The sequence below is a fragment of the Juglans microcarpa x Juglans regia genome, chromosome 1D, assembly GCF_004785595.1.
Source record: "Juglans microcarpa x Juglans regia isolate MS1-56 chromosome 1D, Jm3101_v1.0, whole genome shotgun sequence".
In the NCBI taxonomy this organism is placed as follows: Eukaryota; Viridiplantae; Streptophyta; class Magnoliopsida; order Fagales; family Juglandaceae; genus Juglans; species Juglans microcarpa x Juglans regia.
In genome coordinates, this window is record NC_054594.1 from 49497985 (window position 1) to 49522680 (window position 24696).

The 24696-nt window shown below is 37.9% G+C and overlaps 3 protein-coding genes across 3 annotated transcripts; all 3 read right to left on the reverse strand.

The window, feature by feature from the left end:
• Positions 1-1392: 1392 nt before the first annotated feature.
• On the reverse strand, positions 1393-3804 carry LOC121238830 (tRNA (guanine(26)-N(2)/guanine(27)-N(2))-dimethyltransferase). The gene is made up of 6 exons (XM_041135882.1): positions 3158-3804; positions 2584-2784; positions 2338-2437; positions 2064-2264; positions 1913-1975; positions 1393-1732 (listed from the first exon to the last, which is right to left on the reverse strand). The coding sequence occupies exons 1-6, from the start codon at positions 3775-3777 to the stop codon at positions 1616-1618; spliced, it is 1302 nt and encodes a 433-aa protein (XP_040991816.1). The 5' UTR covers positions 3778-3804; the 3' UTR covers positions 1393-1615.
• A 637-nt stretch (positions 3805-4441) lies between these two features.
• Positions 4442-17369, reverse strand: LOC121265534 (alpha-galactosidase 3). The gene is made up of 16 exons (XM_041169201.1): positions 17096-17369; positions 16594-16652; positions 16005-16061; positions 15886-15920; positions 15400-15503; positions 15186-15258; positions 14492-14550; positions 14352-14417; positions 14174-14257; positions 13445-13509; positions 13258-13340; position 13008; positions 12412-12501; positions 12181-12239; positions 5591-5731; positions 4442-4813 (listed from the first exon to the last, which is right to left on the reverse strand). The coding sequence occupies exons 1-16, from the start codon at positions 17305-17307 to the stop codon at positions 4703-4705; spliced, it is 1299 nt and encodes a 432-aa protein (XP_041025135.1). The 5' UTR covers positions 17308-17369; the 3' UTR covers positions 4442-4702.
• LOC121265528 lies at positions 9448-11825 on the reverse strand. The gene is made up of 2 exons (XM_041169189.1): positions 11309-11825; positions 9448-11182 (listed from the first exon to the last, which is right to left on the reverse strand). The coding sequence occupies exons 1-2, from the start codon at positions 11409-11411 to the stop codon at positions 10668-10670; spliced, it is 618 nt and encodes a 205-aa protein (XP_041025123.1). The 5' UTR covers positions 11412-11825; the 3' UTR covers positions 9448-10667.
• Positions 17370-24696: the final 7327 nt, after the last annotated feature.

Consider the following 24696-nt stretch of genomic DNA (forward strand, 5'->3'; position numbering starts at 1 on the left):
TCTACTCCCATTCTCTTATTTAAGCAATACCATGGTAAAACATCTGTTTTGAGTCTTGGACATTTGAAAAACAATATGCAAAGAGTGCTGTACTGTTAGCTGGTAAGCATTTTTGTGGGATTGGTTTGGCCTTCTGATGGTGGGTTTCGTTGGAAACTGTAACTGTAGCCCAGACAGACGCCACCTGGTTAATATCTTTCAAAGGCAGGCCCGATTGCATTTGGATGATGGAAAGTTAAGATGTCCCACATTAGAGCTACAGGGCATATCGTGCCTTAAAACAAAATTTAAGGTACTTCAATTATGGTATGCGAGAGATCTGAGATGAGTTTAGTATTGAAGTCTATGACTGTTCATTTGGGTTCCAGCTCGGGAATCTGAGTATATCTGGACTGGAATCTGGATTTCAAAATCGGGCTTTTAAACCCGGAATCTAGATTTACAGCCTGGTATCTGGTTTTTTGTTTTGTTTTTTTATTTTTGGTAGTTTAAATATTTTGATGTCTTTTTTTTTTTTTTGTTCCTTTCTTTGTTTCGTACCCCTTGCGGCCTTAACATTTTTGTCATGAAAGGAACTCAATTTACATGTAATTAATCAACCACAACTGTGAAAATACTGCTTCTAGACAGAGATAGTATGCGTGTTTGGATCTTTTTTTTCCCAAAGTAGAGAGAGCCCGAGTATCTCCCCAGGACCACAGAGCAGTTCGGACTATTGCCAATGCTCTTGAGTTTCCATTGATCTCTCTTTTCTTCTACTTTTTTCCCTATGCTATTCTTCTTGTTATTTTTGCTTTCTTTTGCGGGTTTGTTTGTATGCATCGTAAAAGCTAACCTGGCCATGCACTTCTTTCTCCTCCAGATCACGGGCCTGTGCTACAAAATTCTTTCCAATATTATTCTCTTCTCCGTACCTTTAATTTTTATTCTCTTTCCTTCACGTCTTGTTGCTTAACGTTGGACGTACAAAAAGAAGTTTCGGGATCGTCTTGTAATTGCCAAAAGCACGCCAATAATTATTTAGTAAGAGAGATCTGGTATGTGTGTTTGATATATTTTATTTGCATTTGCTTACTCTTGATACATTTTATTTGCATTTGCTTCCTCGTCAAAGTAGATCACCATGGATAATGTCCAGCTTGCTAGCTAGCTAGCAAGCCCGTTTCTAATGATATCAATTATTTGTTGTCTTGATCTTGGAGACAAGCATAGAAGCTTAGAAAAAATAAATAAATAAAAATAAAAATAAAAATGGTTTACAATCTGGTACTCGGACCGGGTGTATCCAAGTTTTGCAACCCGGGTTTTGAGCCGGAACTTGGAACCGGAATCCGGTTTCCTGATTTCCAGACCGGGCTAGAAAAAAAATCCGATCCGGATGAATAGTCTTCCTGAAGTCATACTCTTTGAAACTTCAGAATCATTTGCATCCATTCATGATTTTTAATCTTTCGAAAATCTCAAGCAATAAATGGACACCAGATTGTAGAAGTGAACGCGGAATCGAATCTCCTTCCATTGAACATTGCACATCGTGGATAAAAATGTGCTGGCAACAAAACTAGGTGTAGCTTTGACGTCCAGTTTGTTGAGCAGTATAACTAAACCTGCCAAATCATTCACCAGTGCAGGAATCCTGTAGTTTCTTGGCAATTCTCATGCATACAGTCATGGGGCAGTTTGTCTTGATCACATTGGGAGAAATGTGTGACCTGCTAGCTACGTACCCTTCCTGCATGAAACCAACTCGGTTTATATTTCATCTTCGGATACCAAAAAGCATTCCCATATGATCATCCAAGTCTAAACATAACGAGGATGTATGTGACTTGCAACAAATACAAACGTCCATGTGTTTCTTGGCTAATCACAACCGAAATGCTTGCCCCTAAGAGATTGCTGGGGACATTACCTGGTGCATGGCGCTCATCATGATCCGGAGGGGTGGAGAATTTATTTTGGCACGGCTTGCCACCTGGTACATAAATGAAAAACTACATTTATTATTTGCAAATATTATATGGTAGAGGACAGAAACTGATGAAAAGATATTGCAGGAGAACCTCATCCAACTTGATGTACCCAAAAGACAATTTGGGGTCACTTTCATCTACCATCTGTTTCAAAAGTTTCTCGAGTTCAGCTCCTTTGACATTGCCCACCCAACCCCATTGCTCCGCCAAATTTAGCATTTGTGTGACATAGGCAGCATCGTGAAGAGGTCCCGTCCAAAGGGGCCCCGAAACCACAAGGGATTTGGAAACCTGGAAACAAGTCGAAATACCCAACAGAACATTTGCATGCAAGGTAGATTAACGCTGTAGAGGAACATCATACCTTTGAATCACCACAGGGGCAACTCATATGACCTAGTTCATCCCATGAAAAGGCTTGAGAGTTTCCGCAGCTGTGGCAGTAGCCTATGAATCCATAATGTCTGCCATTAACGGTTGAAGCAAACGATAATCAGCTACATATATTATAGATAAATCACGAAACATTTTAATACAATTTTTTTTTTTTTTTTTTTTTTAATAGGTACATTTTAATACAAAACTGGAGCGCAGGTATATCCACATCTACCTATGATCAACAAGCTTCCCACGGCTCAACTGGAGCATGACTCGAAAAACAGGTCCATGGTACGAGTAGTACGAAAATAGGGGTGTGACGCGATAGCCTAGCACAGAAGCTTCCCTTACAGCTCCGCCTATAAGCATCCGCAAACCAACCTCATTCGAATACGGCATTGGGCGAACATAAGCCCCATATGCAGATAAAGATCTGTCCTAGCGATAATTGAAATACACAGGTCATCAACTGTCAATACTGTCCTGTTGGAAGCAGCAAAATGGCATAACAAGCAGGCTAGATAAATAAAGAGTTAGTTCGATATAATAATCAATTCAGAGGTGTAAAGTACTGTAAAACAACGCAGCTGAAGAAAAAATGGGAGGAACACAGTCCGTCGAAACGTGAACTGTCAAGCATAACTGAGCTTCAACATCTCAGTATATCATAGGCTTTACTCGGAAGGCGTCCTGGGTGACGTCTCCCTGCACTAGTAGTATATGTAAATTAAATGCCTATAATCTAAAGAATCAAACTGATTCGTGAATCGGATCCAATTACATGGCTGCAAAACTGAGGAACTCACTGGCAAGGCCGGTGACCACCGGATGTGTATCCATCGGTACAAGTAACATAAAGCAACCCATTCAATTTCAGAGCGTTCATCGCCGACCTCAAAAACGATGAATCGCTTCCGAACGAATCCACGTCAATGAAATCGAAAAACTCTCTTTGCAGGTAACACTCCGCCATGACCCGATTCGCATCGAAGTGCGTCACCATCCATCTCCGCTCGTCCTCCAAACCCCTCCAAACCACCCGAGATAGATTCTCCGAGATGATCCTCCTGTACTCGTCGTTTGCGTCATTCGCCCAGACGAAATCAGCCTCAGCTCCAACGAGGTACCGAAGAGATCGGATCCCACAACCGCACAACGCATCAAGAACCCTCAATTCACCTTTGGATTTCTTGTAGAGCGAGGCGGCGAGCACGCCTAGGTCTCGACCCGTAGCGCTCTCTTGGCGGAAGAAGGTGTCGCCGGTCTGGAATTCGAGACCCCTTTCGGTCCGACACTCGGATTTGCAAATGTTATTGGATGCTGGCTTCAATTGGCAGGGGTTGGTGAATCTAGAGTTAGGGTTTTGGGGGATTTTTGGGTTGAATTGAAAAGGGGGAACAAAGGATGGAGTACTGAGGTTTAACATGGCGGGAAATGGTTTGGTTTGGCCCGTAGCTTTGATAAATAATTAAATAAAATTGCACTTAGAGGCCCACAGGTTGCATGATGATCCAACGGTGGACGATCCAGATGTACACGATCGACGATCGTGTTTTAAAAATAATTTGTTTATTGTCCCACTTGACATTACCACGTCAGCTTCAGGGTTCATGTAAAAATAAATAAAAAATACTTACAAATATAGACTTTTCAACTAATCTTCTTGTCGATAATGAATTTTCTATAATTATACATTATATAGTAAAAAGAGATATTCTCCCAATTCAATAACCTTAGGAATGTGAATAAAGTATTTAAAATGTATAACGCTTGATTTAGGACCCATTTCGATATTAAAAATATCTCAAAATATATGTAAATAATAATAAAATAGTCTAGAGTTGTAATAACGTTGTTACCAAAGAAAACTACGATTGGAGCGTTATATAGATTACACCATCAATACCATCAGACACCAAGTTAATAACTTAGAGTAATTCTACATACAATCGTAAAATACATAAACACTATATAATCACTTTAAAAAAAGTAAGATTCACTATTAAAAAATTAATTTTTTTCATGTGAATCTCATATTTTATTCACTTTTTTCAAAGCGATTATGCGGCAGTTACACAATTCACGATTATAAATATCTTTTCTCTATTATTATTCGCAGCAGTCTTTGCACTACATACATTACAGGATTTAATTTTCATTTGTATGAACAATATGTTACAGGTATTGCTTGGTAACCACCAAAAACTCAATACACAACCTGGCGACAGTATCTGTAATGCATGAGAAGGACCCACACTACTGTTAAAATGTTGCCAAGGGGTCCAACAAGCTGCATAAAATGCTTTAAACCTAAAACAGCTGAACATCCAATGGGCTAATGGTACGATGACCTAAATCACAAAGCGAGACACTGTCTTGGGGGTGAAAATATAAATCTGACAGTCGTGGGCATCCACTCGGCCACTGAATGATGACACTGCATCTCCTGTGATGTCTTTTTGCTGCAAGCAGTCATGATATTAATCATAAAAATACCTTGGAAGATCAAAAACTCGAATTAACTTGAAAGGTAATAAAGGTTTTTCACTTCACTTGTAAGCCTGATGGGTTGTAGGCTGTATAAATTGATTTGCTTAGACAAAAAAAATGTTCCAATTTGTCATCGAAAAATACTAAACTGTTCCAACTTCCAAGTTCAAAGTCAAACAAATCACCTTGACCCAATGTCCAACATGAACTAACCCCAATCAAGTTCCCTGCCAAATAATAGTTTGGCAGATGCACGGTCGATGCAGCCAAGTACTAAACTAGTTTCAAAGGATAGGGAATTAAATTTCACAGCCTAGTGTCCTTAAAACCTCTGAAGATGTGTTTTTTTTTTTAATAAGTAAAAAAGCTCTAAAGATATTGAAGGTGCCAACTAGCTTAATTGGTGAATTCTCACCAAGGACCTAGGACCAAACCCCACTTTCAATCCGAGGTTTAGGGGATAGAACATATATAAACATACTCAAAAAGGATTTTGAAAATCGAAGATTTTTTAGATCAGAATGCGTCTTCCAAACACAACTGCTTTAGGATGCTGCAAAGGAATCTTCTGGGTCAAGGTCTGAGGATTTATTGGGGACATCAATTTGGCATGGATGAAGAGAAAGGGGGAAAGGTTCTTTATATACCATCTCAAGGACTCATCTGAAACCTGCCCGTGAAGTGACCAGTCAGGCCTTCACTAAAGATCAAAACTCTTACTAAATGTTCATGCAGGTAACTTTCCTCACCTGCCACAAATCTCTAATTGAGACAACGGTGTTGGATTCAAGCCCAAGTACATCCCATCCAGCAGTGATAGTCGCCACTTTCGAACAGCGATTCCAAAGAACAACAACTAGTCGATGTCCAGATAGAGGACCCGCCCAAACCTGAAATGCATAATCATATTAAATGAACCAAGTTTAATTAGGTACAATATATATACAATTAGCCATGAAATTTCCAAACCGTCAACAAACACTTATACTTCTCGTTGTTGCTCATATTATTTTTGTCTGCAAAAATCTTATACACAATTATATCCTCTTAACCTTACATTTGAGAACCTGAGAACTTTTATATTTTGTTTTCTCACTAAAGACAACATAAGCACGTGTATATGCACATATTAATAGGGACCGAGGTTTAGCCTGAGTATTTGATTGTGAGAACAAAGTGAATAAAGAATATCCTCTTCAATCAAAACCCTGTATGGGAGGGAGCATGGTGGAAGTTTTATCAGCCTTCAGTTAGAGAATATTTGGAATGAAATCACATTTGGCTTGGATACGATTTTTTTTATGGGTAAAGATTCACATTTAGCTTGGAAAAGATTCATCAGTATTTATATAAATATTTTTTTTACTAGTAAAAAGAAATATATTAAGTCATGAAAATAGGCAAGGCCTGAGTACACAGGGGGGTATACAAAAGAGCCTAGATACAAGCTAAGGGCTGCAAAAAGCAGCGTAAAGATCATTGAAAGAAGTGTCATTCAATACAATAGAAGAAGCCCAAAGTAATAAAGTATGATAAAAGAAGTCCCTAAACCTTTCCGGTGAACGCTCCTTCTCCTCAAAACATCGATTATTCCTTTCGTTCAAAGTGCACCACATTACTCAAAGAGGCACCATCTTCCAAATAACTGTGATCTGCCCCTTACCCCAGATTCCTCTCCAACATGCCAATAGCTCTATCACCCTACTAGGCATTACCCATGGCATACCTAGCCTTGTGAAGATGTCGTCCCATAAAACCTTAACTACTTCGCAATGGAGTAGATGATCTGCTAACTCAGTGTCGTGTTTGCACATGAAGCACCAGTCTGTTAGGTAGAGGCCGCGCCTTCTCAGCTTATCGATAGTCAGAATACTCCCGTGGGATGCTAGCCAAACCAAAAAAGCCACTTTTAAGAGAACCTTAGTCCTCCATATGCACTTCCAGGGGAATGCATTGCAGGGGCGTGTCGATAATACCTTGTAAAAGAAACACACTGAGAAGTTCTTGTTCCCTGAGGATGACCATAGCAAACAATCCTCTCCATCAGTATGTAGATTCAGCGCATGTAGTGCGCTATAAAAATCAGCAACATCTCCCAGCTCCCAATCCTGCACCACTCTAGTGAATCTCACTAACCAATTTGAGGAGATGTCCAGATTGTTAGCAACTGTAGCTTCCTTATCGAACGCAATCCTGAAAAGAGAGGGAAAAGTGCTCTTCAGAGCAACCTCGCCACACCAAGTGTCATGCCAAAAACTGATTTAAGTGCCCCTATCCACTGCAACCCTACAATTAGCAAGAAAATCTGTCCAGCAATTGCATATAAATTTCCACACACCCACGACATAGACCCCTCTTACTTTATTGGAACACCAACCTCCCCACATGCTCCCATATTTAACGTCAATAATTTCTCTCCAAAGGGCGTCTCTTTCCCTGTGATACCAACATAACCATTTACCTAGTAGAGCTTTGTTGAAAGTTCTCAAGTTGCGAAGCCCCAATCCACCGTTAGACAAAGGTGTACAAACCTTTTCCCACTTGATTAAATGGAATTTTTTCACGTCTTCCGAACTGCCCCACAGGAAATCACGAAAGGTCTTCTTCAATCCATGTGCCACACCTGCAGGCAAGGGGAATAAGGAAAGAAAATATGTGGGTAGATTAGAGAGTGTGCTCTTAATAAGAGTGACTCTGCCACCTTTGGACAGATAAAGACACTTCCAACCCGATAGTTTGCGCTCGATCTTCTCGACAATCCCATCCCACAGAGGGAGACCAAGATACTTCATAGGCAAGGATGAAACCTTGCAGCCCAGAAAATCAGCCAATTCGCTTAGATTATCAACCACACCAACTTGTACAATTTCAGATTTCCTAAGATTGACCTTGAGGCCAGAGACAGCTTCAAAACAGAGCAAGAGAGCTCTTAGAGAGCAAATCTGATCAGGATCTGGCTCACAAAAGATCAGCGTGTCATCAACAAAGAGAAGGTGAGAAATTGAGAGATTACCATGAATGGAGCCACCTACCGAGAAACCCGAGATGAAACCCCCCTCCACCATTCCATTCAACATTTTACTTGAGACATCCATTACTAAGATGAAGAGAAGAGGTGACAAAGGGTCTCCTTGCCTCAATCCCTGAGAACTATTAAAGAAGCCTTCGGGAGTGTCATTCACCAAAACAGAAAATCTGGTTGTAGTGATACAATGCTTCATCCATTGGCACCACATTTCCCCAAAGCCGTACCTGCCAAGTATGTGCACCAAGAAATCCCAATTTACATGATCAAAAGCTTTCTCCATATCCAACTTGCATAAAATACCTGGAATGCCGGTTTTGACTCGACTTTCCAAACATTCATTAGCAATAAGGACCGAGTCAAGTATTTTATGATTTTTGATATGATCATATGATCTGCCTCCCTCTTACAAAGGCAGTTTGGGACTTCGATATGATCTTCCCCATCACTTCGCTCATCCGCTGGGCTAGCACTTTGGAGATGATTTTATAGACCCCACTCACCAAGCTAATGGGGCGAAAATCTTGCACCTCAACCAATCTTGCCCTTTTTGGGATAAGAGCGATAAATGTAGTATTGAGACTTCTCTCAAATTTCAAGAAGAAATGAAATTCAAGAAATACCTTCATGATATCCTCCTTGACAATGTCCCAGCTAGCCTGAAAGAAAGCCATTGTGAAACCGGGCCTTGTCTTTTTTTTTTATAAGTAATAATATTATATATATCAATAGGAATAACCAAGTACACTAGATGTATACAAGAAAAACACCTAGCCCATATAAGAAAGCCCATAATGACCCAAAAGCCCATGAAAACCTACCCAAAATACACCTAACCCGAATTGGAAAACTATCATTACAGCTCCCCGACCTCAATCCCCTAGATTCCGTAAAACTAATCCTCAACCCGAACATCACAAAGCCCTCCCTTTAGCTTTTCCTCGACTTGAGCTACCTCCCTTAGCATCGCAGTTGATTGCCCATGAAAGATTCTTTAACTTCCTGCTCTTCTTAAAATTAGATTTGGTTTCAAGCGTGTGGCTTGCCTCGATTGCAGTGAGTAGTGTTTTAAATTGGTCTTCATATTCTCCCTGTTCTCCATATGAAAGTCACAGGGTTTGTAGAAACCCGTTATCTTTATTCAGAATCCAATCCGATGTTGAACTTGCTATATCATTGATCAGAGGAAGAGAAACCAGGGGAACAACATAGGGGGCCTTGTCTTTTCCCATCCCTTTTAGCACATTAAACACCTCCTCCTCTTCAAACGGCCTTTCTAACCACACTGCGCTAGGTGAATCGATAGAATCAAAAGTTAGTCCATCTACCTTGGCCCACTAGGGGTGTTGCTCTTTGAGGAGTTGGTCATAAAAGTGGACTATGTGCTCCTTTATGGCTACCCTGTCTGATATGATCCTCCCTTTAGAATGGAGAACCTTGATGGCGTTGGTTCTTCGATGAGAGTTAGCAACACGAAGGAAGAATTTAGTGCTCTTATCCCCTTCCTTCAACCAAAGGGCCCGAGATTTTTGTCTCTAGGATATCTCCTCCAAAAGCGTGATCTTCTCCAACTCAGCTATTACAACCATTTTCCTTTCCTTTTCATCAGCCGTGAGGGCCCCAATCACCTTTTTGTCCTCGAATCACTGCAGTTCTTGAAAAAAATTATACCTTTGGTCATTTAGATTCCCAAAGACTTCCATGTTCCAAGTCCTCAGGTCATTTTTCAAGGCTTTAAGTTTCCCCACTAACACAAAATTGGGGATGCTCGAGATATGATAGGACCACCACCATGATCTGATTTTGTCCATGAACCCATCTACCTTCAGCCACATATTCTCAAGTTTGAAATATCTCTGCCCCTCATGAAGACCCCCGCAGTCCAGCAAAAGTGGAAAATGATCTAAGCAAAGCCTAGGGAGGCGTTTTTGGCATAGAGTGGGGAAGTGTGCCTCCCAGGAAGGAGAGACAATAAATTTGTCCAGCCAAGACCATGCCTTCCTGTTTGACCAAATGTAGTCACCCCCCGCCAGTGGGAGATCAATCAAGTCCATTTCAGGAAATAAGGCTGAAAAGTCAGCCATGGCTGTTCCTGAGTTAGAAACCCCCGACCTCTCACTCGAGAACCGAGTGTTGTTGAAATCACCTCCAATTCACCATGGGCTCTCCCACCAGCTACACAAACCAGCAATCTCATCCCAAAGAAGCTTCATGTTGTTGTCATTGTTAGGTCCATATACGCCTGCAAAACCCCACCCAAATCCATCCTCCAAAGTAGTGAAAGAACATGCAACCCACAAACTCCTCAATAAACTCCTCCACCAAATCAACTCCTCTCTTGACCCACATCACAATAATACCCATGGGTCCTCTCTCGATGGGTTATCGACCACTGGGTTCGTGAAGACTTCATCTAGAGTCGAGAGAGGGTCCAGGTTGCAACCCAAGGGTTCGACTGAGCCTATTGGCCCTTTCTGTGGCGGCGTCAAGCCTCCGATAGCCTAGGAAGCGTGGCAGCGTCATTTTCCTCTCCAAACAGCGTTGTCGAAGTCGATGTTGTCGCTGTCGTGCCCTTAAGCCGCGCACTAACAGTGCCTATAGGAACAACAGGGTCCGCGGCGATGTCTGTGTTGCCGGCAAGGGTGTCGGCGGGATTAGGGCACTCGAACCTAAGGTAGAGGCTCGAGCCCGAGAAGGATCAAAAGGCTCACGAGCTTGGTGGGCTTCTGGGTTGTGGGCCCAACCCTATGAGAAACCCTAACGAGGCCTGATCCATGGGCCTCTTCAGTTCCTGTGCAGGCCTAATCCTGCATATCCTTTCCTGCACAGCCTTTCCAGACCTGCTCCTGTGCAGCTCCATTTCTTTGGCCCATTAACGTGCTTAAGCCCCAGTCAACCTTCCTCATAGGAACCGAAATCTCTTCTGATAGCCCTGACAAATGGCCTCTGACCTCCCACAGCACCCCTTCTACATCTCCCAACATAGTACCTGCAACAGGGGCTCCCCTACCACCCATGTCAGTGATAGGTCTGCTACACAGCCTTTCTCCCATTGCATGCTTCCTGTCAGCCATCGTGTCAGGGACACTCCTTGCCAGCAAGCTCAATGCAGCTGCATATGAGGTCCTGTTGGAGGGTGGAAAGATTTCTTCCTCTAGTGTCCTTCTTAGATGATTGCCAGCAACTTTACCCAGGTGGTAAGCGAAATCCTCCCAATCATTGCCCTTCAAGCCTTTAACCAGCACTGATCCCCTCTTTTTTTCAAATCCAAGTTCTGCCAAGTGCAAGAAGCACCCTCTGGCTTTTACGTGCCTTTGGATAGCAAGAACTCCGTTTCCCACCCTCTTTTGCTTGAAGAAAGTATACCGACGACGAGAGGCTAACCCTTCCTCCACCATTTGGACTACCCATGAAGCCAAAGCTCAAGTTACTACAATGGATGTGACCAATCTTCTGCTATGTTCAGTAATACAAATGCTACTACCCCCCTCCAACATGAAAAAAAAGGATTTTGATTCCACCTTGAAGTGCCTAACATACTCCATAGATGAAAATGAAAAAGAAGCTAATACAAGACCAGAAAAACTGACTAGGAGTTGAGTTAATCAACTCCGACGTGAGGCACTGGAGATGAGTTTACATACATGCATGAGAAAACAGGGGAGGGAGAAAAGTGAAAATTGTACGGAGAGAAAACTGGGGTCAAAAGTGAAAAAAGAAATTTATATAAATATATATATATATATTACTTTTTTGAATTGCTAGGTTACATATGTGCTCCATGGGTTTTGAACCTAATACAACATCCTCCACCTTGTTATCACAAAAGGGAGAAGATGCTTTTAGAGGGGATGCTTGAGGAATGAGGTGAGATGAGAAATTTGTAAATAGTAGTGAAATAGTTTGTGAATAATAGTGAAATGGTTTGAGTTATGATGTTTTATTGGGTTTTGAAAAATGAGAGAAAAAGTTGAATAAAAATATTATAAAGTTAAAATATTGTTAGAATATAATTTTTTAATATTATATATGTTTTGGGATTTGAAAAAATTCAAATTATTTTTTGTGTTTTGTTTGGAAGTTTGAGAAAGTTAATGATTAGATGAAAATTTTGAATATTTGAAATTGAAGTGTTTGTGTTTGAGTATTTTTTTTTATCAATATTTGTGTTTGAGTAATGTTTGGGAATGAGATGAGATGAAACATCTTCCAAACAATCCCTAAGACTCACTGTTTTCAAAATCATCTATATTCCATATCACAGGCAGTAGCACCATTTAAATATGCCAAAAAGGGGTGCAAGAGGGGGAAAACCTGAAGGCAACCATCTGTTCCCGTGACATGAACTTTCCGTCCCTGAACCCCAAGCGGGTCTGCAAACAGTATTCTTGTTCACTTAGTTCTGTGACGATGATTTGAAAACATTGTGGCATGTAAATAACATAGAAATAAAGATAGAATGCAATTTTTGTGCAGCGACTAAAGAAAAGCATAGAGAGAGAGAGAGAGAGAGAGAGAGAGAGAGAGAGAGAGACTGTGCTTCACCTTGGTTAACAGCAATGATCTCCTTATTGGTTAGAATCTCAAAAGTTTCTGCAGTCATATTTCTTACATCACAACCGATCAAAAGAGGGCCTGCAAGTTTTAATTTTGTGTTTGTGAAAGGTTAAATTTCAATTAATATAGTGATTGAAATGAAGCAAGGTTCATTCACATAGAGCTAAGAGAATCCTCGTAACAGAAGTCTTAGGAATACTTTGAATACTATGGATACCAATATAGTGACTAAAATAAAGCAAGGTTTATTCACATAGACTGCTAGGAGAACCCCATAACAGAATTCTTAGCAATACTATTGACTGCTATAGATACAAATACTTCAAAATTCAACACTACTCGGAGTGGAATATTGATCTGATAACATTGAGGCATGTGAAGAAAAAACACACATGTTTTCTACAAACTATTACCATAAGATTGCTAACTATAAACTGAAGAGAAACACACTAATCTACGAGAACCACAAAGAAAGCAAGATTCATATAGACCTGTTTTGAGCATCTGTCACTAAGCTATCAATCAGAGAGGCCAAGCCAGTGCATAATTATCGTACCAAAGTCCACATCTAAGCATTGTGGGACTCTCCAACACCTTTCTCTCATGTCAAATCCCTAAATATGCAAACATACTTGACATGCGGGCTAACAAACAAACAAGTCCTGCTCTGATATGTACCATGTTAAAAGACCCAACCCAAAAACATAAGCCACTCAGTAGGGAGGCACAAATAGTGCCCAAACACCCATACCAAAGTACACAAAATAACTAACATAGAGACTCCCCAACACCATGCCAAAACCAAGAACAAAGTAGAAAAAATTGAAGAGAGACCTTCATCAAAGCCCAGATGCTAAAATGAGCTCGATACTCCTGATATGTCATGCCTCCATTGCCAACTTCCAACATATCTGGATCTGCCCAGACAAGCAAATAAAGAGAATAAAAAAAAACTAGTTCACAGATGAAGTTAATTGCTGCATTTTCACAGGCTACTTTGTCTACAAAGATCATATTTTACCATTCCATCCACCGGGTCCCGCATAGGCTGCCCATTTGTCATTCAGATCGGCAATTGTAGTCATGCTTAAAAACAAAAGAACAAAACTTAATCAATATGACAACCAACATGCTAATTAAAAATCTACATTTTTAACCCTGTTCTTTCTTTGAAGCAAACGGTAAAACTTGTACATAATGTGTTAAGATTTTGCAACCAAGCCTGCAAATGCCACACACTTTTCCAAGGAGAAAGGGCACTGCACTTATCAGAAGAGTGTGAAAGAGCTTTTAAGGACCCTTTTTTAGAGAAATACATCGCGTATGAATCATAGAATTGGAAATGAGGTGAAATCTCTAGACATGTAAAGGGGTCACGTATACAATTAACCATATTAACCAACTCTTTAATTTGCATAAATGGACACTCATACCCAACTAACAAGTATATCCATCACGATAGTCGTCAATCCTAAGCTGATTCTAACATATTTAATTCGATGGCCTGTGCATCATTGCGATTAGTCAGGATTCTTTTCCGGAACCCAGTGATGATAAAAAAAATATATATATATTTAATTCGATGGAGAAAGACACATCCGGTATCCCCATTGCAGACCATATACAATTGACTTCAGCGCAGACTCTTTATAGACAGAGCATCTCAGGTAATCAAGTAGCAAAGTTACCAAAAGCACCAACACATCCAAGTTACTGCCAACTAAGAGCTAGGAGTCCAGATAATCTTAACCTTGCCCATGAATCATTAATGTCATCAGTAGTTCGCCAGCTGTTTCCAAGCTTGCCGGCCCATAAGGCTGGGTCATCCTCTCCCCTGAAAAACCATAAGATAAGGCCAAAAAATTGCTGTTGAGGTAAAATTTTACTATTCTGGGTATCTAACCAAAGATACCAATAAACTGTATTACCAGTCGCATATTGAATAGAAAATAGTGCGGCCAGTTCCATTTAGAGCATCACGCATTGGTGGGTATCTGGAGTTCAATGAAGCACATCAAATCAATTGAAGCCACTTGATAATGATTATGAGACTAAGATGAGGTGATACCGTTCTTCAGGCTTGATGCCTAGATTGAAACAGTTGTCATACTTCAAATAATCTACACCCTGTTAAGACAACATTGAAAAAATTAAGACAAGTAATGGCCAAGTAAAAAGTCAAGAATGTAAGCTTACAAAACTCCTCATCTGAGTTAAAAATAATAATAATTTCTGATTTCAAATTATATTACCAAATTGTTTACCACCAATTGTTTTCAAGATAGACGACGCATTCCATTATTTTTCTTTTTTGTAACGCCTATCTAAATGAGTTACTTATCAAAAAAGTATCTATATCAATCAGTTAACTTCATAATTTGTATGAGATCGCGCAATATTTGAGAACCAAAATCATTCGTAGTTTGAGTTATTGTCTTGATTGATGCTAATTTTCAGATATGATGACTCCACTATTTTTCACTTTGGGCAACCACCTTGTCAAGAGATGGATTTAGCTTGCACTCTTATTAAGATTGAATTACTTACCAAAAAAAATGTTAAAATGCCACCATAGGAAGAAGCATGAATCATAGAAAGGAAATGTAAAAAAGTTCCAAACACTCTCCAAATAAATGGCAAATATATTTTAATGAAAAGGCAACACCATTCAAAGTGCAGAGGGGCACCACCCAAGTAAACCCAAATGAATAGAAAATATCTGTGATATAGGGAATGAAATTATCCAGTGAGCAGGAACTAACCCAAGAAGCGAACATTTCTGCATCATCATTTTCATAATAAAGTGACCCTGGTCGAACTTGACATGTAAAAATCCTATGAGATGCAATTAGCTAGGTTAGATGAGTGGGGAGGAGATTGAAGTAGTAGTCTAAGACATTGGAAATATTGATGAGTGATCATATTAAAAAAAATAAAAAACATCTAAGCTTCTGGCCTGCAAGAAATTTGACCTACCCGGCATCAGAATAAATTCCAAGTTTAAGGCCTTTTGCATGTACATAATCAGCAAGATCTTTAATTCCCGATGGAAAAGTTTTTGGATCAGGGACCAATTGATTCTGTACAATTAAAAATGCCACAAAAGGAAACTGAAAGCTTAGGGCAACTTCAAAATCCTTACTAGTGTACACTAAAAAGTTGAAAGAAAGATGAATATGTGCAACCAAGGGTGCTTCATAATTTAAACCTAGAAGAGAAGCCAAATAATGAAGTGTACGACAGTAAAATTATCATGCTAAGATGCAATTTGATCTGATCCACTCAAACAGGTAACTCGAAGATAAATAGTAAAAGAAGTGACCTTCAGAACTGATTTCACCTAAAGAACATTACTTATTTACATATGGCATTCCCTAGAGACAAGAAGATCTACTATTGATGTTACAAATTACAAATTTGGCTAGAGTTATGATTTATTGAAAGTTAAAGGATTCAACAGACCTCTGAATTCCTCTTTGATGAAGACCAGCAATCATCTGCAGCCAATGAAATAAATTAAGTCCACAACAATCTATATAAGTGAAGATAAACTAGATATCTGAATCATGCGAGAATAATACCTATATTGACGTGCACATAACCTAGATCAGCCAAACCAGTTGAGATAAGTGCATCAGCTGCCAATGACCAAAAAAGAAATTAGAATGTGTTATGGAGGCTGATCAGAATATATAATACAACAGTTGCCAAATGCCAACAGTCACGTTTTAACTGGACACCCCATAATGAGAGAAAGCAAGAGAGTATTCTCTCCATCTCATTTAAAACCCATAAAAAAAGTACTTATAAAAAAAAAACCCATAAAAAGAACTGATCAAACAGTAGTCACAGATGAAGGCATCAAATTCTCTAGAAAGGTGTGTATTCATCAGTTGACATAACAAGGAACACAGAAATTTGACTACATGCCAGGCCTGTTAAGTATTCCTGAACAATTTTCAGGTAAACTCTGCCAAAATATTACAGTCATCATTCGTTATGCATAAAAAATTTCTAATTCTTCAAGACCCCGAATAAGAAATCCCCATCTAATTACCCGAAATCAAGAATACAATAATCCCACAAAATGCATGTAAAATATGTAGTACATTAATCGGCTTGCCATATACTAACCAAGGCAAATGACCCATGGTAGAGATAATTGAATACCTGTTTCCTTGATGACTGTCTCGTTGATATTGCAGGCAAAGAAATTCCAGCTATTCCATCTAACGACACGTATTCCAAAACAAATTATATTTTTTTTTATCGGTTTAAATCACAGATAATTTGGGATCAGACTGACGTGCAACAAACTATATATGAAACACCCTATGCATTAGAAACAATTTCAATAAACAAATTATATATGGAACACCCCTATGCGTTAGAAACAATCTAAATCTCTCCTAAAAGGAAAAGAATTACACGCTGAATCGGCAGATTCCCTAATTATTATATCAAATTCCTACTCATATGCAAGAAATAACACTTAAACCACTCCAAAGTTAGAATCATTGATATACACACCTCCTACAGATTGCCTACAAGTAAAAGATAAATAAACATAAGAACTCTACAATAACTCTACTTTCCAATTTTCGGAGAACCCAAGTAACAAAAAATCCAGAAAATATATGATTAAACGAGAGAGAAGCGAAAAGAGACGAACCCCATGGGAGGCGTCAGAGCCAAGCCGTTGTTGAGTTGGAGAATACCATACTTAGAAGTATCGTATAGCGCACGAAACGTTGATCGAAAACCGGATTTATGATAGCTCTGCAATAGAGGCACTACTCTCCCCTCGATCGCCACCGCCGATAACATGCATAGGCAAAGAACCTCAAAGCACAGAGAGAGAGCACCGTTTTTCTTCGCCGCCATGGATGAAGGGTCTGTTCCTCCGACAACGGGAAAAATCAACGTATTAGAATTTAGGTGACGTTTGGCAGTAAGTTAGATATAAGTTGGATAAAATATTATTTTTTAATATTAATAATTAAATAAGATAAAGTAAGATTGAGATAATTTTTCGATAATATCCGCTCCAATTTCTTTTTCTAATGCATGTGAGGACTCTCGTTTTCTTTGTTGTCGGATTAGAGTACTTTTTATTGCGAATACATCCTTAGTAAAAATATTTATTGTATTATTTTAAAACTAATGCATTCAATTTGGAAAAAAATAACAAAATCTTAATTTTTTTTTTTTTATACTGAAAATCTCAATTGATTTGTGGTGGAGAAAAAAAAATCCATTATATTTTCTTTTTAAGACAACTTGAGAACAAGATCACATATTTTTCATTGCAAACTCCTTTGGCAAATCATAGATAAGTCAAGTTAATCTATTTTTAGGCATTAATTTGCAAGTATAGTTTTTTTTTTTTTTTTAATCTTTATAAGTTTCCTATTGCGAGAGTTTTGTTTTTTTAGATTATTTTATAACTTTTAAATGCTTATTTTGCACGTGATATTTCTCCATTTAAAATTTTAAATGGAAATTTTTCTAATATAATGATGTGGAAGTGGAAGGAGTGTAGCAAAATTTTTCTAATATAAATAGAAATGGGGAGCAACCACATTACAAAGCTTAAAAGATTGATGAAATTAGATTGGCTCGTAATACTAATATGATGTGGAAGTGCGAGTCCTTTCTTGACATCATAGGATGTTCAAATTATTTTTTTTTTTAGAGATAAATTATTTATACAAATTTAAAATAAATAAATTCTGTAAAAAAATAAATTCTATCTTTAAAAATTTATAAAAAAAAATATTATACTTTATTAAAAAGATATTTTTTTTAATAAAAAAAATTTATATCAAATTTATCCATTTAAAACCTCTGCCTAACCTTAGTTTTTTTTTTAAAAACAACCGATTGGATCCGAAAACATCCGCTTCTGACTACTCGAAACTTCCGAACATGATTACTTTACTCAAGTACTGTTTATTCCATGGTTTACCTGAAACGCGTGTATTCTACATTCTGACCCGAATATTTGTTTTCTAATTAAATTAGCTAAAAAATAAAAGGCAACTGTTATTTATTTATTTATTTAAAAATTACAAAATCATGAACCCAAAAAACCGTTCAACCCATGTATTTGGTCATAAGTGTAGTTTTGACCCAGCTCAAATCTTTTGATTTGACTTTGACTCAAGTTTCGTTCAAGACAAAAAATAATAATATTTGTGACGAGATATGTATGATAAAAATAATTATTAATAACTAAGATATAAAATAAATAATAAAATTTATATTTTTATCAGTTTAACTTTTTATGATAAGTGATTATTTCATATAGTATCATAATAAAGGTCTTCAAACTTTGACTCTACAGTATTTTATTATATTTAATTAAATATTCTACGTGTTAAATCATCTATTGAGTAAGAGTCAGACCCACACACAAGGAGGGTGTTAAGATATAAAATAAATAATAAAATCTATTACTTTTTATCAGTTTAAATTTTTAATATAAATAGTGATTTCACAAAGAAAATACTCATTTTAACAGAAAATAATCATTTTAATAAAAAATAATTGATGACAAGCAAACAGTTTTATTGTATTTGAGATCGATAGATTTTAGTTCCTGCCGCCAACCTTTGTGGACAACAACTCAACAAGTTAAGCCATTGGAACAAATTGAACTTATTGCCTTCATGACTTGCGGTGCTCTTAAATTAACCTTGTTTTTTTTTTTTTCCCACATACTCATCAACCATTTATGGCATTTGTAAATTTAAGTTGCATCGAGTTTGAGTTGTAAAAAATTGTATGGCAGCACCTAAATCTCTTAGCAAATTTTAGTACCGTCCGAACTGCAGTCTGGCTGCATGCATGCATGCATATCTTAAGAAGACAAGGAAATCGGAACTCAAAGAAATGACCTCCGACTGGTCGATTAATGTGCGCATGCTCAATGGTTAATGAAATAAATTGAAAATGAAATAACATTGATCTAGTAATTAAATATAAATAAATCAACACTGTCAGGCCAGCTATTATAAGCCTATAATTTTTGTATAATTCGTGTAACAAGCATTTAGCATCCAAAAAAATAGTAACTATGAAGAAGCAAAAAAAAAAAAAAAAAAAAACAGAATTAATATTTAAGAATCAAGAAACGCGGTGAAATGGCATGCATGCATGGGTCTTGATCAGCTTTTCAAGTTATCAGTTGTTGCCTTTGTTTGTCCGATGGCCAGGTCCAGATGGCGGTAGCGGTACTCCCTTGGGAAGCATGTTGAGAACCATGGTCGACCCATATTTGCGGGGAAATAATAATTTGGACTTGCATGGTAAAACATGATGCTGATCATCAACTTCTTTCTCCAACGGGTAATCCCCGGAAGCATTAATGTCTCCGGGAAGCGCAAGGTTGAGAGGCATATTCAAGATCAGCCTGGCCGACGAAGAAGATGGAAAGGTGGATATCATAATTAGACAAATGACAATCAACAATGTTAGTGTTGGTGTAGAACGGTAAGACGTAGGGTATGGTTTTGCCATTAGAGAACTAATTAAGGCAAGAGGAACTAAGAACTATTCTTTAGGGCGCTTCCGCTTGTTTTTCCGGAATTTTGGAGTAGTGTGTGTTTTGAGGGAGGGTGGTGAGGGGATAACCGGGTTTTATAGCCTTCAGTATGGGTTGGGTTGACAAGGTCATAGTGCCGAAGTCCTACCCAACCCATGAGTTATGGCGGTAGTACTGACTACTGATCCCGCATACACGCTCCATCCATACTCCCCTTGTAGGAAGTTAGCCACGACTGACCGACTGACCGAATGGTTTGACAATCATTTTTAAAGAAAATGATCATATACTGATTATATTATCAAAATGTATTTTTATTTTTATTTTTTTAGTATTTGTGTTTGTTTATTTTTTTAGTATTATGTTTTTTTATTCTTTTGTATTTTTAAAAAAATACACAAAAAATAATGTAAAAAAAATGTTTTAACACTCTGGTACAAAACTCGGTTTCTGTAGACGTAGCAACGTCCAATTTTTAATTAAAGATAATGACCAGACTTCTAACTATATTATATATTATATATATTATATATATGATCAATGTGCCAATGACTAACTAACTCACCAAACCAGACGAGACGAAAGCTCTTGCCTCTTGCCTCTTGCCTCTTGCCCAAATCGTGGCTGTGGGCGTGGGTAACCCATTTTCATTGTTGACTGCAAGAAGAGCGTATGGTGCACGGCGAGCGTGGGCAAGAGAGGGTCAAGTTCCCTGTAATCACGCGTTAGCTCACCTCCTCCGCGTAGTGAACCGAGAACGTAAGCAAAGACTTCCTGCACACGTTTCCCAAGACCTCTAACACAGTCAAATTCTTCTTCTCCTTCTTCTCCACGAAATGTATTATTATTATTATAGCCATGTTCACAGTTCCCATTAGTCTTTCTTTCTATGGTTAGGGTCATGTCCAAATTCAATGTTTCTACTTGCGAAAAAGGATACTTCACCGTTGGTTCTTATCGCTCAATATTATCGTTGTAATTTTTTATTTTATATTATAATTTTTTTTATTTAATGATTAATGAAAATATTAAAAAATACATGTAAAAAAATATCAATTATATCTATAAGAGCTGAGAGAGATGGACGTAACACTGTCCTCTACGAAAATATTTGGAAAACTGAAAAGAATATATTATTTAAATAGCTTATTTATCTAAAAATGAATAAAAAAAATGAGAGCCACAGACAATTTATACCGAAACCACCGCACCGAATTATGTGGCATCTGGGAGCCTGTCTCACTCTTAGGGTGTGTTTGGTTATCAAATTGACCTCAACTTCTCATTACAATTTTTTTAAATTTCAACATAAAATATAATAAACAATTCAATATTTTCAAATTTTAAAATAATAATAATATTAAAAAATAATATTTTAACAATATTTTATCATCACAATTCAACTCAACTCAACTCACTTCAACATTCAAACACACCTTTATAATAGGGGTGGGCAGCGGGGCCCCGCCCCGCTACCCCGCCTCGCTTCCGCCCCGCCTCCGTTAGGCGGGGCGAATCACCCCGCCCGTTAGATGCGGGCGGCGGGGCCACCCGCCAGCATCTGGGGCAATATCCGGGGGCTGGGGCGGGCTGGGGTGACCCCCGCCCTGGATATACCCCGCCCCGCCCCGCCCGGATATTATTATATATATATAATTATAATTATATATAATTATATTATATATTATACGTTATTTACATATATATTAAAAAAAAAAAACCCAGGCATGAAACGACGTCGTTTCATGCCTGGGTTTAAAATTAAAACTGAAACCCTAGTTACCCAGCCCCCCTTCTTGCCTCTGCCGAGCCCCGATTTCTCATTTCTGTTCTTCTCAGTTCTCACTCTCGCAGCCTCGCTCTCGCCTCTCTCTCTCCCTGAGTTACTTCTCGCAGCCGTGAGCCGCCGCCCGGTCCATCTATCTGCATCGCCATCCCCGTCGCACGACTCGGACTCACACCCGGTTCCTCTCTCTTCATCTCCGAATGTAAGAAACCCAAATTCGACACTTCAATTTTTTTTGTGATTTACATATTTAATGGAGATTGGAGGAATGATGGGGTTTATCGGAGATGGAGGATGGGATTTTGTGAATTGTGTGCTGTGTAGTTTAGATTGTGCATGTGGTTTGATCTTTGAAATTTTGAATGGCTCCCGTGACTCGTGAATTGTGTGCTGTGAATTTTTTTTTTTTTTGCATTATATAATGTGTGTAAATCACTGAATTTCAATATTATTGTGTCTAATTAATTCGGATTGGAGGCCTAAATTAATTTACGGCTCCAATCCGAAACCCTAAATTAATTTAGGGGTTTCAATCTTTGAAACCCCTAAATTAATTTAGGGTTTCGAAATACCCTAAATTAATTTAGAGATTTTAATCTCAATATTATTGTGTCTAATTAATTCGGATTGGAGCCCTAAATTAATTTAGAGCTCCAATCCGAAACCCTAAATTAATTTAGGGGTTTTAAAGATTAAAACCCCTAAATTAATTTAGGGCTCCAATCCGAAACCCTAAATTAATTTAGGGGTTTTAATCTTTAAAACCCCTAAATTAATTTAGGGTTTCGAAATACCCTAATTTAATTTAGGAGTTTTAATCTTTGAAACCTCTAAATTAATTTAGGGGTTTAATCTTTAAAATTGCTATGCACTAGGGGTTTAAAAAATTAATTTAGGGCTTTAAAAACAGAATTTGATGTTCCCTACCAAATTGAACAAAAAAAAAAAAAAAAGAATGCACTAGGATATTTTGAAATTCAATACAATGAATTAAGATGAAATATATATATATATATATGAAATTATGAATGTCAAGTGGTATTTTTTTTTATTCTACTTTTTTTTTTTATGTTCATTATAATTTATATAGTTGCTATGCTTATGCCTTATAGTCTTTCAAGTTATAAATATATATATATATATATATATATATATATATGTATATATATTATGAATGTCAAATTCATTTGAACACAAAAGAGAATTTGCATAAACATGTTGTTTTAGTAAAAACAAAGCATTTAGGGTGAGAAGACAAAGCCCTCAACAAATTTGGAACATTCATACTAACACAATAATTATGGTGCATGCCCATTATCGATATGGACATTCATCCTTTTGTAAAGCGACCATAATCATTATTATCCATTCATATCAACATCTCATCCCTTATTTTGAGTTGATTTCTAGACGTTTCATTTTTATTGTATTGTATTTAATTTCTTTATTTAATTTAATATGCTCGGATATGATCATTTTTCTTAATATGTTGGTTCAAATTTGTCTGTTTTGAGTTCGGAGAAATAATTAAAATAGTACAATAAAAATAACTAAAACCACTATAAGTCTTTTTATAACTTGAATAATTAATGTGTCTTTTTAATGCCTAAAATTTATGACTTTAAATTTTTTACAATTGTTTGATGAATTATATGGTCTAATTTTTTATTCTAATTTTTTTTTTATGTTCATTATATATTTGCTATGTTTTCTATAATTTCAGATTTGTTGTTTGCTTGAGTTCATGGATATGCCAGCAGATTCTAGTGCGAGCTCTCTTTTCCAGGCAGAGGGCACCCCTACCCCTACCCCTACACCTACACCTATACCTACACCTACCCCTCCTACTCAAACCCCTACCCCTAGCCCTACGGTACCTTGCCCCGCCCCCAAGCCCAACAATAAACCTGCTTCAATAGTTTGGAGTCATTTCACCAAACTAGAGGGTGGTGACTCAAGTAACCCCCAAGCCAAGTGTAACTATTGTGAAAAAATTTATGGATGTTACTATAGGAAACATGGCACCTCACAATTAAAGGTGCACTTAGAAGAGCAATGCAAAAAAAGTCCAATATTAAGATCATTACAAGACAAAAGCCAATCTAGGCTAGAAAATTGGATTTAAAAAAATGGCGGATGAGACTAGTGGGGGTGCAACTTTGAAAGGGTATACTAAGTATGATCCCGATGAGTGTAGAAGACACCTAGCTCGTATGGTCATAATGGACGAGCTACTTTTTCAAATTGTTGATGGGAAAGGGTTCCAAGCGTATTCTCGCTACTTGGAACCAAGGTTTAATATTCCTTCTCGCCACACGGTGGCAAAGGATGTAAAAAAACATTATTACATTGAAAAGGAGAAGTTGAGGGGTCAATTGGCGGATCAATTTGTTTGTCTCACCACTGACACTTGGACATCGATCCAAAATTTTAATTATATGTCTTTGACTGTGCATTTTATTGATTGTCATTGGACATTGCAAAAGAAAATTATAAAATTTTGTAAAATCACCGATCATAAGGGTGAGACAATTGGAAAGGCCTTGGAGGCCGCAATAAAGGAGTGGGGGTTGACCCGAGTGGTTACAGTCACAGTCGATAATGCCTCGTCTAACGATGTTGCATTGGGACATCTAAAGACCTATCTTAGAGAGGCAAATAAGACACTCATGGGTGGTGAGTGTCTGCATGTGAGATGTGCGGCACATATTCTGAATCTGATTGTCACTGATGGTTTGAAAGATCTTCATGACTCGATTGCTCGGGTTAGGACTACTGTGAGATGGGTGAGATCTTCTCCTTCGAGGTTGGACAAATTCAAGATTGCTGCGAGATCTGCGGGCCTAACATCTAAGAGGGGCCTTTGTACTAATATGCCTACACGATGGAACTCAACATTTTTGATGTTGGAGGCGGCCCAAGAATATAAGCTGGCATTTAC

Excerpts from the sequence above, each read along its gene's own strand:
- LOC121238830 (XM_041135882.1), bottom strand. The coding sequence starts at position 3,777 with ATGTTAAACCTCAGTACTCCATCCTTTGTTCCCCCTTTTCAATTCAAC. Across the intron at positions 2,785-3,157 it reads GGTGGTCACCGGCCTTGCCA|ATCTTTATCTGCATATGGGG; the intron begins GTGAGTTCCTCA and ends TCGCTAGGACAG. Across the intron at positions 1,733-1,912 it reads TGATGAGCGCCATGCACCAG|GAAGGGTACGTAGCTAGCAG; the intron begins GTAATGTCCCCA and ends GGTTTCATGCAG.
- LOC121265528 (XM_041169189.1), bottom strand. The coding sequence starts at position 11,411 with ATGGAGTATGTTAGGCACTTCAAGGTGGAATCAAAATCCTTTTTTTTC. Across the intron at positions 11,183-11,308 it reads ACATAGCAGAAGATTGGTCA|AAAGGCACGTAAAAGCCAGA; the intron begins CATCCATTGTAG and ends TTCTTGCTATCC.
- LOC121265534 (XM_041169201.1), bottom strand. The coding sequence starts at position 17,307 with ATGGCGGCGAAGAAAAACGGTGCTCTCTCTCTGTGCTTTGAGGTTCTT. Across the intron at positions 13,510-14,173 it reads ATTAATGATTCATGGGCAAG|CATGACTACAATTGCCGATC; the intron begins GTTAAGATTATC and ends TTTGTTTTTAAG. Across the intron at positions 5,732-12,180 it reads GAACAGATGGTTGCCTTCAG|GTTTGGGCGGGTCCTCTATC; the intron begins GTTTTCCCCCTC and ends TATGCATTTCAG.